This window comes from Panulirus ornatus, chromosome 18 (assembly GCF_036320965.1).
Source record: "Panulirus ornatus isolate Po-2019 chromosome 18, ASM3632096v1, whole genome shotgun sequence".
NCBI lineage: Eukaryota > Metazoa > Arthropoda > Malacostraca > Decapoda > Palinuridae > Panulirus > Panulirus ornatus.
In genome coordinates, this window is record NC_092241.1 from 48,577,014 (window position 1) to 48,594,206 (window position 17,193).

At 41.7% G+C, this 17,193-nt stretch overlaps 1 protein-coding gene across 50 annotated transcripts in view; it reads right to left on the reverse strand.

The window, feature by feature from the left end:
- Positions 1-17,193, reverse strand: part of LOC139755057 (uncharacterized) — a 180,179-nt gene that overhangs the window by 34,218 nt on the left and 128,768 nt on the right. For 36 of the 50 annotated variants that reach the window (XM_071673103.1, XM_071673104.1, XM_071673107.1 and 33 more), the window contains 6 exons: positions 16,414-16,482; positions 14,448-14,513; positions 11,413-11,454; positions 9,955-10,002; positions 7,145-7,195; positions 2,175-4,403 (listed from right to left, as the gene is read on the reverse strand). In XM_071673103.1, the coding sequence (XP_071529204.1) occupies positions 2,175-4,403; positions 7,145-7,195; positions 9,955-10,002; positions 11,413-11,454; positions 14,448-14,513; positions 16,414-16,482 (2,505 nt within the window). The remainder of the gene's footprint in view (positions 1-2,174; positions 4,404-7,144; positions 7,196-9,954; positions 10,003-11,412; positions 11,455-14,447; positions 14,514-16,413; positions 16,483-17,193) is intronic. The other 14 variants (XM_071673109.1, XM_071673088.1, XM_071673108.1 and 11 more) reach the window with 8 other exon arrangements.

The window sequence follows — 17,193 nt, forward strand, 5'->3', positions numbered from 1 at the left end:
CTTTCTGTGTCTGCGAAGACCAGATGGAAGAAAACGGAAAAGAACAATAAGAAACTTGTGTATATACCAAGTGTGTAAATGTGTATTGTTATATATATATATATATATATATATATATATATATATATATATATATATATATATATATATATATATATATATATATATATTGACACTCGTTCATTAGTAATGACAATACAATCTTATAAAAATGATTTTTGCTGATGTTATTCTCAGCCGACGAGGAGACATTACACAACACAACCACCAGTGTTTGTGTCTTGTAACACTACACAGCCACCAGTGCTTGTGTCTTGTAACACTACACAACCACCAGTGTTTGTGTCTTGTAACACTACACAGCCACCAGTGTTTGTGTCTTGTAACACTACACAACCACCGGTGTTTGTGTCTTGTAACACTACACAACCACCAGTGTTTGTCTTGTAACACTACACAGCCACCAGTGCTTGTGGCTTGTAACACTACACAACCACCAGTGTTTGTGTCTTGTAACACTACACAACCACCAGTGCTTGTGTCTTGTAACACTACACAACCACCAGTGTTTGTGTCTTGTAACACTACACAGCCACCAGTGTTTGTGTCTTGTAACACTACACAGCCACCAGTGTTTGTGTCTTGTAACACTACACAGCCACCAGTGTTTGTGTCTTGTAACACTACACAACCACCAGTGCTTGTGTCTTGTAACACTACACAACCACCAGTGCTTGTGTCTTGCAACACTACACAACCACCAGTGTTTGTGTCTTGTAACACTACACAACCACCAGTGCTTGTGTCTTGTAACACTACATAACCACCAGTGCTTGTGTCTTGTAACACTACACAACCACCAGTGTTTGTGTCTTGTAACACTACGCAACCACCAGTGTTTGTGTCTTGTAACACTACACAACCACCAGTGCTTGTGTCTTGTAACACTACACAACCACCAGTGTTTGTGTCTTGTAACACTACACAACCACCAGTGCTTGTGTCTTGTAACACTACACAACCACCAGTGTTTGTGTCTTGTAACACTACACAACCACCAGTGTTTGTCTTGTAACACTACACAACCACCAGTGTTTGTCTTGTAACACCACACAACCATCGGTGTTTGTGTCTTGTAACACTACACAACCACCAGTGTTTGTGTCTTGTAACACTACACAACCACCAGTGTTTGTCTTGTAACACTACACAACCACCAGTGTTTGTCTTGTAACACTACACAACCACCAGTGTTTGTGTCTGGTAACACTACACAACCACCAGTGCTTGTGTCTTGTAACACTACACAACCACCGGTGTCTGGTAACACTGCACAACCAACAGTGTGTACTAGTAACACCACTGTCATCCGGCAACACCACACAAACTTCTCTGGACACCATTTCGAACCCTGACACTCTTGTTACACCTGGTTAAACCACTCATGCCGATGCAGTCCATAATGACCAGAGAACCACCTTTTCCCCTTCACGTAAATGTGTGAAAATCATCCATGAAGGTCTTTCAGAACACCCACGCCTGCGCGGCAGAGTTAGACGTTCTAGATTAACTCCGAGCGTCAGTATATTATTGGAAAGGAAATAATAACCAGTTTCTTAGTGCAAATCATATATAGAACACTCACTAAACACAACCCAACTTAAAAGAGGTTTTTTCTAAAGTCTCACGAACCCAAAATACGATGAGGGATTAGGGTACTTGAGGACAGTGTTCAAAATAAACCAATAAATAAATAAATAAATAAAGTCCTCAGTCATTCTGTAATATTCAGTAGTTATTTTTGTTATGACTAGTGCCGGAATTACTTTTGTTATAATCAACCAGAGCGTCGTATAAAAAAAAAAATATAAAGAATAAACTACTCAAGAAACAAAAGAGGGAAAAAAAAGCGGAAAAAAATTTCTCGGGCTGACGTAAAACGAAAATTCAAAATAAATTAGTTTTGTTCTGTCTTGTCCTATGGAGTAAAGCCATTCAGCCTGTTACTTGAGACATCAGTATGGCGTTACGGTATTACAAAGCACTATATATATATACATGTGTGTGTGGGTGAGAGACACGTCAGTGTGGCACTATGACGTTTGCAAAGCATCGTGCGAGACGTCAGTGTGGCGTTAAACGTTGTTAAGAGTGCACAGCCAACGGATACATACTCGGGGGTCGGACGCCTGTTTTTGATTCTTGTCGATCCTCTTTAAGTTCTCCTGCTTTTTCAAGTTCTCAATTTCTTCCTGTTTCTTTCTGTTTAACCTCTCTTTCATATCTGTCGGATGCAGGTTCTGCTTCGCCTTCAGTAGCTCTTCCTTCTGGCTGTTTTTGTTGAGCTGTTGTTGTCTGGTCCTCGGATCTCGTTCCTCCGTTTTCTGTTTCTCGTTCGCGCCGACGCTGACGCGCTTGGTACGTTCCAAATTTTCCTCCTTTTGCTTTTCCTGCTTGGGCGGCAGCACCTCCTCTTTCTTCTTCCCTAGAGTAGGTTGTTTGTCTTTGCTTTCGGCCTTTCCTTGGTCCGCTTTCACTGCTTCCATCTCCTGTTTCGGCTTAAGGGTTGTACTCGGCTTCTTAAGCTTTTTCTCTTGTTCATCCTTGATTTTCGATTCCCATTTATTCCGTACGTCAATCAAGTTTATCTTCTCGGCCTGGGAGGAATCCTCTTCCTCATCAACAGGAGGTCTCTCCTTGGCGTCCACATCGGACTGTTTTCTTGACCTTAACTGGACACCGAATTTGTCACTCGGAGGAGGTGGTTCTTTGTCACTCGAGACGGGTCTCTCCTTATTCTCAGCCTCAGATTGTTTCCTGGACCTCAGCTGGACGCCGAACTTGTCTGTGGTTGATGGTTGTTCTTTGTCGTTCGCAGGCGGTCGCTCCTTAGCTTCCGGCTCGGACTGTTTCCTAGACCTCAGCTGAACACCAAATATGTCATTCGAAACGGCTTGCTCTTTATCCTTGGGTGGGAGTCGGTCCTTCGGTTCCACGTCGGACTTCTTCCTGGGCTTGAGCTGGACACCAAATATACTGTCTCCGTCCTCCACGCTGGTCTTCCTCTTCTCTCTACCACCTGCCTCTTTCAAGTCCTTTTCCTGTTTATTTTGCGGTTCTTCGCCTTTCTCTTGCTTGCTACGTAGTTCTTCACTTTTTCCTTTCCCTTCCTGCGGTTTTCGCACTCCCTTCTTTATTTTTTCCTGTTCTTGTTTACGTAACTCTTCCTTTTCCTTCTCTTGCTGTTTCTTTCGTAACTCCTCCTTTTCCCTTTCTTGTTTTTTTCGTAGCTCCTCCTTTTCCTTTTCTTGCTGTCGCTTTCGTAACTCTTCCTTTTCTTTCTCTTGCTGTCTCTTCAGCAACTCCTCTTTTTCTTTCTCTTGCTGTCGCTTTCGCAACTCTTCCTTTTCTCTTTCTTGCTGTCGTTTTCGTTGCTCCTCCTTCTCTCTCTCTTGCTGCCGCCTTCGCATTTCTTCTTTTTCCTTCTCTTGCTGTCGCCTTAGTAGCTCCTCCTTTTCTTTCTCCTGTTGTCGCCTTCGCAACTCCTCCTTTTCTCTCTCTTGCTGTCTTCTTCGTTGCTCTTCCTTTTCTCTCTCCTGCTGTCGCCTTCGTTGCTCTTCCTTTTCTCTCTCTAGCTGCTGCTTTCGTAATTCTTCTCTCCTTTCTCTTTCTTGTTGCTGTTTTCGTTGCTCTTCCCTTTCTCTTTCTTGCTGCCTCTTTCGTAACTCTTCCCTCTCCCTTTCCTGTTGTTGCCTTCGTAATTCTTCTCTCCTCTCTCTTTCCTCTTGTTGTTTCCTTAACTCTTCATTTTCCCTCTCCCGCTGTCGTTTTCGTATTTCCTTCTCCCTTTCTTCCTGCTGCTGCCGTAGGGCCTCCCTCTTCTGCCTCTCTTGTTCTTGCCTTCGTAGCTCGTCTCTCTGGTTTCGCAGCTCCTCCCTCTTTTCCCGCTCTTGTTTATTACGCAGCTCGTCCCTCTTCTCCTGTTCCAGTTGGTTCTGCCTCTCCTCCCTTCTCTGCCTTTCTTGTGCCTCGTCACTCACGCGTCTCAGATGCGGTGCCTCATCCCTGCTTCGCTGTCTGCGGAGAGGCTCCTTCATCCTTTCTCTGTTCATGTCGTCCCTCACTTCCCACCTGCTATTCTTATCCTGCTCCCGGCCGCTGGCATCGTTGCAGTTCCTCTCCTCCATCTGTGGGATCTCTATTCTCAACTTTCTTTCGCGCCCGAGCGGCTTGCCTCTCCTCTCGTGTTCGTTCCTGTCCTCCGGTCGACCGACCTGACTACGGTCTTCGTACCTGCTGGGGGGTGGTGGTAGTTCCGTTCTTCCGTCCTCCGTGGAGATTTTCCTTATCGTTGGCTGTTGGTTAAACCGCTGGTGGGCGTTGGCCACAGGCGGGGTAGGGCACTGTGGGTGAAGGGGTTGGATGCCATGAGGACAGGATCATATACAGATTCTGTCACATACTAAACTACACACATACAAACACCTTACATGCCCCTACAGAACACAGAGGAGAATCCTGGCAGATGGATGGGAGGTTGATCCAACCGGCGCAACACGAAACTAGGGAAATGAAAAGCTTATATTTAATGGATGTGAATCATGAAAGGTTTTATATGGGTCCCCCCCTAAGAAAATTTTCTGTTATGGTTATCTTACTGAATTTGTTTAATTACTCTGAACTGTTGTTAGTAGAGGTTACATTGTGTCCGAAATGGATTAAAGGCGTTGGAACTTTAAACGGATGGAATGTCATGAGTTTTGTTAGGACATCAGTCGTTTCATTACATTTAAAATTCTAACGTCTATGGGGGTGGGGTGGGTGGGGGGGGGAGGGGGGAAATAAAAACATGGACTCGTAAATGGCTCATGCAATGAGGACACTCAAGACTTCAGGGGGAAGTCTGATTTTCTTCTACGTGACTTTCACAGTCTTGTCAGGCCTGCTGTTATTAGGAGCTCCCCCGAGAAAAGACTGACGGAGGAAAGCCTTAGCCCGCCACCACCACTACTACTGCTGCTGGACGGATCCATCCAGCGCGGAGTATCAGAGGTATAACTTGAGCGGTCTTCCTCATCCTGTTGTTGCGCACAGAAGAACCTTCCTGCAGTGTCGGCTGTTAGGATGTCATGGTGAGGCACACAGTAAACTGGTTGGGATGACTCTTATCAAACCAGATCGGCACTAGAAAGTGAAGCCACTGGTGCACTACCACAGAAAACGAAGCCAGAGGATAAAATAATTTTTTCTTCATAAAAAAAGTGAACATCTACCTTTTTCGAGCTCAACATTCTTATAACTCTACAATGAAATGGGAGTCCTGTAACAATCATTGATAATAAAGTTTCAGTGGCATGTGCGAGTGAAAAAAAAACCTGAAAAAATAATAATTGAGAAAAAGAAGCAGTTTATGAAGGTATTAGTTCTACTGTCAACATTTCATCTTCCTTTTAGTTGTGCTTTACGTCTTTTACTGACTGAGGCGCGCTGCAGGGGCCCAGGAGAACAGAAGGTCGCAGCGGGTTGGGTACGATGGACCAAGAAGAAATAGGTTTGATCTGATAAGTTCTCGCTCGTGTTAAAACGAATCTAATCTCAAAATCAACTTTATCAAAAATGCACGAGCTTTATATCATTTCATATATCATCAATTCTATTTCATTGTTTCTTTGTCTTTTTTATCTAGGTCTCAGGTTGTATATTTCACGTTAACAGGATAACTAGCATTATAAAAGTCAGGGGATAAACCTTATCATATCGCGTTTAACCTCCCTTTTTTTTTTTTTTTGCCAATCTTTGAAACCTCTTAACTGAACTAAACTGACCAAGACGTTAAAATTCGCTGACGTAAGGTAACAACTTTTTTTTTTAATACTAACCTCAGGTATCCTAACAACCAAACCAAATCTAACTAGTCAAACCTAAAATAATGAAATTCACATTCGATTTGTCCCGCAGATCTATACAAAGGTTTCAACCGAGACCTTGATTATCTATATTAATAATTATCATGTAATAATCAAACTTTAACAATAAATCCGATAATTCAGTCGTAGATACACAGTACCTGAAGTTCCAAGATGTTACAAATGAACATGAGGATTAACTCCCATCTTACAAGACTGCTAACGATACCCAAATCATAGTACAGTCGCACGCCTGGCCAAAGCAGCCTCTCATAACCAGAGAAGTCCTCAACCAAAATACGATGTGACGCTGTGCTAAATGGTCGCTCTCTCTCTCTCGCCTCCTGACCCTCAGCTGTCCTGGGTAACCACCATCGTTGCTGCCTATGACACTGTCCTCTCTATACAAAAGAAAGCCAGGTTGAAAATACACAGATTTTCCTTTTGATTACTTTGATGGAGGTTCGGAGAGCTTCACCCATGAAATTCCTTGTTCAGTTTATTTATATATATATATATATATATATATATATATATATATATATATATATATATATATATATATAATATATAATATATATATATATATATTATATATATATATATATATATATATATATATATATATATATATATATATATATATATATATATATATATATAATATATATATATATAATATATATTATATATATATATACATATATATATATATATATATATATATATATATATATATATATATATATATATATATATATATATATCACTTGGAATGGGGAAAAAATAAATACTGTCCATATATTCCCTGCTTGTCAAAGAGACCCTCCCTTTATTACTCTCCAAAAGAAGGAACAGAGTAAAGTCATCAACTCAACACATGGACAGGTCAAGTGATTTTTTGAACGTTCATTTAAAACTTTAAGGGAAATATATTTCATGAGTTTCTGTGTATCACATTCGATAACGAACAAAATGTGGTTTCATGCATGCCCCTGAGCATACCCCAGCGAACACACTGGTTGACGAATTGAGAGACACAGACATACAGATCACCTGAGCTCCCACCCTCTTTATGTGAATAATTCGGGAAGCGGCGATAGCTCTCCACACCCGATGGCAGAGTTTAGACAGTAAAGGATGTTTGAACTGGATAAAGTCTTCCACGAAGGGGTCAGGTATGAGAGCCAGGTGGGAGACTGTGTGGTTTTTACTAAAATGATGGTGGCCTTACTCACCTGTTGCTGTTGCCTTTGTTCCGGGGTCATGGGGGGTGCTGGTGTCCACGTCTGCAATATCAGATAGACAGATTGTAATTCGAACCAGTTACTCTGTCCTGGAGGCTAGCATATAAAATAATAATATTCAGTGTTCCCTTAGAGCAAGTAGGACTGAATATCCAAAAGTCGGACCAGACCTTAACTAACCTAGCCTAACCTACCTACCTAAAACCTAAACTAACCTGACCTGAAATCTATCCTGACCTGACCTGAAGCCTAACCTAACCTGACCTGAAACCTAAGATAACCTGACCTGAAACCTAACCTAACCTACCCTGAAACCTAGCCTAACCTGAAATCTAACCTAACAACCTAAGACCAAACCTAATCTGAAACCTTACCCAACCTAACCAAACCTTACCCAATCTGATCTAACCGAAGCAAACCTAAGCTAACCTAACCCTTATCTACTTTAACGTAGCCTAGAATAATCGAACTAAGCTAAGCTAAGATAGGGGGAAAACTGTCTGGCTTATAATCTTGCCGCTCCTTTATTATCTAGGATCTAGTTTACTATAACCTCAGGACAATACTCGGGTACAATAGCAAAAATTATCATATGAATGATGCAAAATCTAAGTATGTTAAGGGAAGCAACTATCAAGACTTTTACCTGGTGGTTGTGTGTCGAAGCCCACTTGCCGTCCTGGTCTAATATCTGTGAGGGAGTCAGTGAGTTAGGAGCGCGTCAGTTGGTGCCGTTTACGTAATGCAAAAAAACAGAGTATCAGTCAGTTAGGGATGACCGTCTCTCTAGTAGTATCAAGGAGCATCAAGCCTTTGCACTGAAAAGCGATCCTAACGAAAATTTCACAACGGGGTAACTAAAAAAAGTGATTTAGAACAGCAGAATTTTGTTCGGTGTTCACTGAGAAGAGTTATCAGTCTTGGGAAAGTCGGTACAGCTATCCCTTACTGGATGTTAAGCTCAAAACAACATTAAACAGTAGCCAGATGAGTCATCTTCAGCTGGTAAACTATATGCTTTTCTCTGGCGCATATCAAGTGCAAGGTACACAGAGCCACCTCCAATGCCGTCACGGTAATATATATATATAGATGGATAGATAGATAGATAGATAGATAGATAGATAGATTTCACAGTATATTTGACCAGCAGCTAATCATTTCCTTCCTTCGAGACGTTGCTGATCCTTATATTTTGATGTAAATCTAAATAATCTGTTTAAATTCGACACATGCTATTCTGCCGATCTCTAAAATCACCATGCATGCACATAGTGGACACCTTCACCCGACACCCTCACCATTTGCGGTCACGCATTTCAGAAAGCGGGAAGTCGTATATGATTCTTCGTCACAGTTTAGGAAGTAGTTCTCCATGTTTGTTTTGTGAGATGCGTGTGATATCCTATGATAAAATTTATTGATATTAAACCCGGAGACTGGCAGATCTGCGATGCCTATATTTGTCTTTGAAGTCCGACAAATTCAATTTCTCTTCCAGTATGTGAAGCATTTCTGGGTTACTTTCCTCCGTCTGCAGTCGACTTTAGACAGAAGTAGGAAAAACATTTCCTCACTCGGAAGTGTTGAAAGAATGAGACATTCTTTGGACTTGAAGGTTTATCTAAGGAAACAATGAACCAGAATGCAAGTTCCAAAGAATTGACTGTCTCGTTCGGAAAGGTCATAACGGCATTTTTGTTCTTTAAACAGAAATTCTAACCGAGGATAATGTTTTATCGTATGATTTTGTTTAACCTTTAGTTCTTGTGGCGGACGCGAGTGATCTCGCCATTGGTGGTGGTGGTGGTGGGGGGGGGGGGAGAGAGAGAGAGAGAGAGAGAGAGAGAGAGAGAGAGAGAGAGAGAGAGAGAGAGAGAGAGAGAGAGAGAGAGAGAGGCACCAAGTTGATTCTAGAGATGTCCAGGGGTATGCATGGTGCTTTGGGTATCATTACACTATCGCTGCTACTTTCCATGGACCTGCGCTAGTAAGGGTTACTGATGATAGACAATTGGACAGAACAGATTTTGCGTTCTAGCAGTGCATCAAGTCGTCACTGATATCCGCTGTGGGTCGTATTAAGTAGTAATGGCATCTTGATCCCTCTTAATTTACGCAACTGACTACAATGATTTTTACATACTGTAAACAAAATACATCTCTCGTTAAAACCGGTGTCACTTTAAACAGCGAGGACTGTATGAAATCCCACGAAATGCAAAGATAAACACCGGATTCGACGAATCGTCGTGCGAGGCTGTATCATTGTCAGCTGACGGGAACAGAGGGGGGAAGCAGACTCGACTATTTTGTCCCTACACCCGAGTGTAGCCTAACCCTGAAGCTGCAAGGAGCCCTCCTGGAAAAGGGTCTGGGAGTAACACCAGAGGACTCTTTCAGACAGGGATCCTTGGTTATCTATCAATAATTCGAAAGCAAACTCTAATTGGCACTAATGCTTTTATCGGAGGGAATTTCTTTTTGATGTAGTCAACTGTTATCGATTGGTTGGCGGTCAACGAGACGGCGGAACCCTGATTATAATAACATGTCAAACATACGCTAAAGATCATTACAGATAGACAAGTGTAATCTACGCTACGTATTAGTTGAAAGCTTCAACATTATGCTACATCAATCCTTCACAGAGTGACTGTTCTATTAGGAAAATGATTTGCAGCTTGTTAACGCACTAACTGTTTTCACTATTCTTCTCCTCTCCTGCACAGAAGCGACTAAGCACAGATACTAGTATTGACCCATGAAATATCAGGGCAACAGGAAGTGATGATACTCACGAGCGTTGACCTGTGACGAGGCGGCTGAAGGGGACCAGGGCTATCACCCTGTAAAGTGAGGTTAATCTAAGTCATCTGAGGTCAACTCAGGTTATCAAAGAACCGTCTTATAGGTCATGATGTGAGATAAAAAAAAAAAGAAATTTGGGTCAATAGGGGATACACATGACGGGGTCGATAATGCAGTGCTTTTAGTTTATAAAAGAAAAGAAAATGAATCAGGTAATGTCAGTGTTCCTAAAGACCCAGAGTGATGGAGAAATAAGTACAGAGAACCGTTATCTTTCAGTGAATTTGTTATCGTACAGGCAACTTGTTACCGTAAGAAAATATGTGAAACATGAAACTAGTAATTTGTAGGGACAAACAATATAAAACAAATCCAAAACACATAAATCAAAAACATACCATACTTGTCTACTAATAGATCATACATAGTACTTAACAAATGGAGTACTTACTTGTCTGACAATGGACTCGGTTGAAGGGGGAGTTGCACATGCATTATGCTGACACAGGATGTCATGATTAAGAACCGATGTGTACAAGAGGAAACAACTACTTAAAAAAAGAAAATAGTTTGAGGTAAAGAATGTCTGGTGGGAGCTTATAGAAAAAAATTCTCTTGCCCCAAAGTTTAGATCTGTGTACATTAGCAAAAAAAAAAAAAAAAAAAAAGCTAAATCATGTATCTGTACAGAGAACCATTTATTTGTAAGATTGGTAGAGACAGTTGGTTTTAACCATCAGCCACGGGAACACTCGACGCGTGACTGGAAGGGTGATCCAAGCTGGAAAGACAACTTATCAACTAATGGGGAGGTGGTCCAGGGCGAAACACATGCCAAGCTGTCATGGATCAAGCAGACATAATACGATGTACAACAAAAATAAGCTGCCTGCAAAATGATAACAGACTTCATTAACTGTAAAAATCCAGTTGAAGATAAAAAAGAAGAAAAAAACTGCACTGAGGAGGTAAGGGAAGCCATAAGCATCTGAACAGCCACTGGGGGGGAAAAAATCGTGTAAGGTAAACGATGCAACATAATACCTTCAGGAATATATCCCTGGGCAGGTAAGTCACCTACGTGTATATGCAGCATTGTATTCTAATCTGTAAAGAAAATAGCTGTCATGCAAAGAAAAGAAAAAAAAATATACTCCACCAGTGCAAAGTACAGATCAAAAACTCGGGTAAAAAATATCTGTAAGCGTCGTCGACTCAAGCGAGTGAAGCTGCTGCTATACAGTAAACACGTCCGACACACCCACCAAAGGCAAAGATGGCCGCAGGCTATATTACAGATCACACATATCTAGCTCGGCCGTATTACAGAGGCGTACTCAAGCTACGGTAAGAAACAGGGAACGGTCAACAGAAAGTAGTGGGGGGTAAGGCGGAGGAGGTCTGGAGTACCAACACACCGGTGCGGGTGAGGAAGGGTGTCGGCTTACCCTAGGTTGGCTGTCTCTCCGCCAGGGGGCTGGATTCTCCGTCTGAAAGGCAACAGGACACTTTAGACCTCTGTGTACACCTTTTAACACACGTTATTATACCTATCAAGCATGTAAATATAATCAAATTCTTCTTCTTAATCATCTGTATTACAGTGAGCGTGGCAGAATCGCGTACCGCCTCTATCCGAGAGGTAAACACAAGACACCCCGTGGACCTGGAGATGTTACTGCGGGTCTAGACTAGGCTTTTTGTCGTCGTATTAGCAGAAGCCCCTAAAGGAAAGTTCAGTAGTGTGTCTCAAGCGTGGGTGAGGTCACGGTGTGGTCATTATGGCTCTACTAACTGTGCTTGGTCTGTCAGCGCGGTGTGGAAGGCTTAAGTCGCCACGTCCAGCTCCTCACAGGCAAGGGGGAGCGTAGCTGAATTAATAAATCGTCATGCATTTTATTTCCTCTTTATGCTCGTAGTTATCAAGTCAGTTTCCAAGGACTCCTGAAGTAAAATAACGTTATCAATTTCACTGCATCTAGATTTTGTTTAAGGACGCTCCAAAGACATTTGGGAGGTATTCAAAGACTACTTAATTCAATCTACAGTAGTATTCTAGTGAATCAATAGGTCCATTGATGATTTACGAGTGCGACTGTATGCTAGATGGGGTTCTATGAGAAGTTAGTTCCCCTTATTTTTGATACAGTCCAATGGACTTTATCAAATATAAGGAATAATGTTTTCTTGCAATCATGCAGCGATTAAAGGAATTGTTTATCAAAAGTAAGTCCCAACAAACATGTCATTAGACTCTAGTTATGGCGGTATACGATGATTACAAACTTAAGGTAATTTTGATTTCAAATCTCTGTGAGACATAATGGTACCTTATCTGCAAACACAAAATGCGCCAGGAGTTAACTTAAGGCTCCATGAGAAGCTAGCTATATCGGGCTCCAGTGATGAACGAAGGCAGCAAGATGGCCCGCCCGCCTAGAGGAGGGGACTGGAGGGCAGGACCTGATATCAATTGGATTTACAAGAATTTATTCCTCGAATTCAGATTAAATTATAACTTGGAATTTTTAGTTAGCATAGTTTCTCGTGATAGTTATGCTGCTGCTGCTGCTACTACTACTGATAATAATAATAATAATAATAATAATAATAACATAATTATTATTTCTGATAGGATTCTTGAAAAGTGTATCATGGCCAACGTGATGTCAGAGCGTTACGCTTTGTGTTACTGTCACCAAAGTACAGTATCTTAATAGTGATTCAGTCCTACTTGTCACCTCAGGAGTCCTTTTGGTAAAATGGAATTCAATATCATGAATGATTATAAGTAATGACTGACGACTGAACGGAGCCTGCGACCGACAAGCGTGTGTTGAAAGCTGGTTAATAGCTGACTAAATCTACTGAATAAGAACTACTCAATACATGCCCTGGTGTCTACTGCTTTCCACAACTTGGAAATACATGTACGACAACAACTATATTATTGGTTCTAGTACATCTAGATACGGTCAACACTTTCACATCCTCATGGATGTGTTTGATGAGTCGTGTGTGACTGAAGTCACAATTTTTCGCTAGTTCTCATACATGGTCAGCAATAATGACCTAAGCATCCCCGTGAGGAGTAAATAATGCCTTTTAAAAGGCCCTTTGATCAGATGATCGGCGTTGATCAGTGGCTTCATTTATTCCTGACTTAAGACTGAAAATCTGAAGAGGTTTGTCTCCACAAGCAGATGTAACTTCTCTGTTGTCATGTTATCCTAGTTTAAACCGATCAGTGACCAGCTGACTCCTCCAATGAAACGTTTCTAACCGTTAAACCTTACATGCCCCTGTATATATTTTCACCAAGTAATATAAGCACGTGTTGAACAATTAATTATTGTGTGTCAACATATGAAAAGACATATGTCTGTGTACCAGCCTATGAGAAGACATGTCTGTGTTTATAAACTTGTGACCAGACATATGAATAGAAATTATGTGTGTACCAACCTATGTTCAGGATGTTTTTAATTCTTGTTAAGCAACCAATCATAGACTCCTACATGTTAGTTCATATCTGTATATCTCTTGGGAAATGACAGACTTTGTATTAACATGTTGAACAATGATATACAGTGTATATATACATATATATATCTTTTTCTTTCTTTTTTCTTTTAAACTATTCGCCATTTCCCGCGTTAGCGAGGTAGCATTAAGAACAGAGGACTGGGCCTTTGAGGGAATACCCTCACCTGGCCCAATTCTCTGTTCCTTCTTTTGGAAAATTAAAAAAAAAAATGAGAGGGGAGGATTTCCAGCCCCCCCGCTCCCTCCCCTTTTAGTCGCCTTCTACGACACGCAGGGAATACATGGGAAGTATTCTTAATCCCCTATCCCCAGGGATAATATATATATATATATATATATATATATATATATATATATATATATATATATATATATATATATATATCGTTCATGTGTAAATCAAACTATCAACTTTACCACTGTGCATCCGAGAGTCGAACCCAGGATACCGAGAACAAAATGCAGGCGTACAGTGAGTGGGCGGGTCACTTGTAGACAGCAGTTCTAGCCTTGCTGGTTGTGTCCTCTCAGTGGTCCTATGGTGTGTACCGTTGACCGTCTGCTGGTGTCAGCACCCGGGTTCGACTATCGGGCGCACAATGGTAAAACTGTTTCCATATATATATATATATATATATATATATATATATATATATATATATATATATATATATATATATATATATATATATATATGTGTGTGTGTGTGTGTGTGTGTGTGTGTGTGTGTGTGTGTGTGTGTGTGTGTGGTAATCATCTGAATATACGTAAAGTAACAATGGAAACATCCCAGCTGAACCTACTGGTACGTACACCTGATGTACTAAAAGCGGAGGGGAGAGAAGCAAGCCTCCCTGTCTTATACTAGTGACACCCCTCGTTAATCAACCCCTTCCTCCTCCTACCCACTGCTGCTCCTCTTGCTCTGTCTCCTTACCCCAGCTGTGTCTCCGTCGTCCGCCTCCCAGCTGAGCGCGGCGTCGCCGTCGCCGGCTGCGCCGCTCTGTAAGGTGTGTTAGTGAGTGACTACCACCACAAACCCTCCGTGCTGGTGCATGCAATTGTTAGTGTGTGTGTGTGTCTGTGTCTGTCTGTGTGGCAGTTGTACATTTACCGAGCGCGCACAAGACAATTCTCTATTGTGTCATCTTGTCGCCAAATGTTTCTTTGTCGTCTTTGTATGATATGTTGTCGTCCTGTTAGTTTCTTTTTCGTCTTGTAAGACTGCTTGTCGTCTTGTATGTTTTCTTGTAGTCTTGTTTGTATCTTTATCGTCTTGTATGATATGTTGTCGTTTAGTATGTTTCCTTGTCGTCTTGCTAGTTTCTTTGTCTTGTATGTTTCCTTGTCGTCTTGTGAGATTGCTTGTCGTACTTAGCGTTTCCTTGTCGTTTTATGTTTCTTTATACTTTTGTGTAGTTTTCCTTTTGTCTTATGTGTCCTTGTTGGAGTATTTTGGTTTCCTCCTAGTGGTTCCAGTGGCGATGTATAGATGTTAGTATCTAAGCAAGTGTTGCTCAACCATGTATGGTAAAAGTCAGTTACTATCAGTCTTTGTAAAATATAGAAAAAGCAAAATCATATATAGCTTCATGAATGCAAAGAAAATAATATTCTACGTAAAATTATTCAAAGTGAATAAGATGGTGGATGCAAATTAATATAAATAAGAATAACAAAAATGGAAAAGAAAAGAGCTGAGTCAGAAATAAATAAAGGAAAAATGATGTAATTACGTAGTTAGCATTAGAATAAGGAGAGTTTGTTTTATTCGCCAAGGCTTCTACTTAAGTCTGGAGACCCAAGCTTAAGGTCCATCACGAGTCTTCATCCCAGTTTTCATAAAGTTCGATTACCATGTACACTCTCTCTCTCTCTCTCTCTCTCTCTCTCTCTCTCTCTCTCTCTCTCTCTCTCTCTCTCTCTCTCCCTAAACTCTCATGGCAACTCCCGCCTCTCCCAAGAATCCTTTACTGAAAGACATAAACGAAGGCATATGTCTCTCCCTCTCAGTGTCTGAGTCACTGTAGTGTCCGCTATGATTAGGGACAAAGTTGCTTACGTGCTTTCTGATCACAGCGTTAAGACAGTGACATACAGCTGCACACACGTTTCAATGATGCCAGCAAATCATACACGAGAGAGAGAGAGAGAGAGAGAGAGAGAGAGAGAGAGAGAGAGAGAGAGAGAGAGAGAGAGAGAGAGAGAGAGAGAGAGAGAGAGTCACTCCATTCCATCAATCTTACCACCTTCTTGTCACTCGCTCTCACTCTCCTACGCTCTTACGTCTTCCCTGGCTGGCTGACGTATGTTCATACAGTGTAACCCGTCTGTGATAACGTCTACCGGTGCTACGTGTGTTCCACACATCACTACAGACAGTCCCCTGTCTATCCTAAAACCATCATCGTCCTGTTGCTACTACTTCGTATACCGTCTCAAGTGTTGCCTGGGTTTCATAACCCTGACCCTGAGTCGTACTCCTTTCACATCTACGTTAATGTGCCGTCTTAGTGCATGGAGCTGGCGGTGCCTTACTTTTGTCTTCACTTCCACACAGTCATCGAACCACTAACCGTTACAAACTGCCGTACCACAGCCGTCGTTCGCGTCTCAAAACTGTCAAGGAGTCAGTTCTGTTGCCATACCCTATCTACCGTTATTATCGTACACTTTAAACTGTCGTCTCTCGCCCATATCCTGCAAGAAGAACCCGTCATAAACCGCCACAGTTTTGCCTCGTCCACACACACACACACTGGTGGTGGTCCCTCAACCTCCCTAAACTGCTACAGTCTTGTTTGTCTTCCCCTTATAGTCCTTTAAAGTGCCTGAATGTCCTAGTCTACTCCCGCTAGTGGTGACTGACTGACGACGGTAACCCCTCACACACACACACTCACCGTGAGTGGTTGCTCCTCGTCACCGTGGCCGCCGGCGGCCCATGAGGAGACGGGGCTGGAGCCGTCGTCCTGGGAATAGGTCAGTCGTGGTTAGGCTTGGGGTCAGGGAAGAGTAATAAGGGGGGGTAGCGAGAGAACATTACAGCCTGCCATCACTAGGAGGCTGGTCTGTGAAGGGGAGAGAGAGAGAGAGAGGTTAGCTGTTATGCTGAAGTTGCCAGTGCTGAAAAATATAATCTCGAGAACATTAGGTTAGCTGCGATAAGGGCGTGTGTGTGTGGTAGGCTGAGCGATATATAAGCATAGTAAGAAAAACACTACTGAAATAAATCAGAAGACATAAGTCCTTCTACTGCAAAGAAAAAAAAAAAAGAAATGAGATGAAGCGCTGTACATAAAAGCAGAACTGAAACTAAATAAAAGCATAGGTATGATAATAAACACTGATTATTTAGTATAATATCTAATGAAGATGTTAATGGATATCTAAGTGATGCATAGATGTGTGTGCAGTTTTGATATGAGTCACCTTAGAGTAGCCATAAACACGACACATTAATATGGCCACGGAAGAGACAAGCAGGTGTTGAGTACTACTAATCTTCACGTGTATACTTCCATGAGTGTTGCACTATGAGCGCCAGAGATCACTCAGCTGTCCACTCTCTCCACCAGCCCAGCAGTGAAGGTTAACGAAGATATTCTGAATTTCTTTGGTAAATGAACGTATCGCTTAATCAACAGAGATAAGAGATTATCACTTTGCCATTAACTCAACGA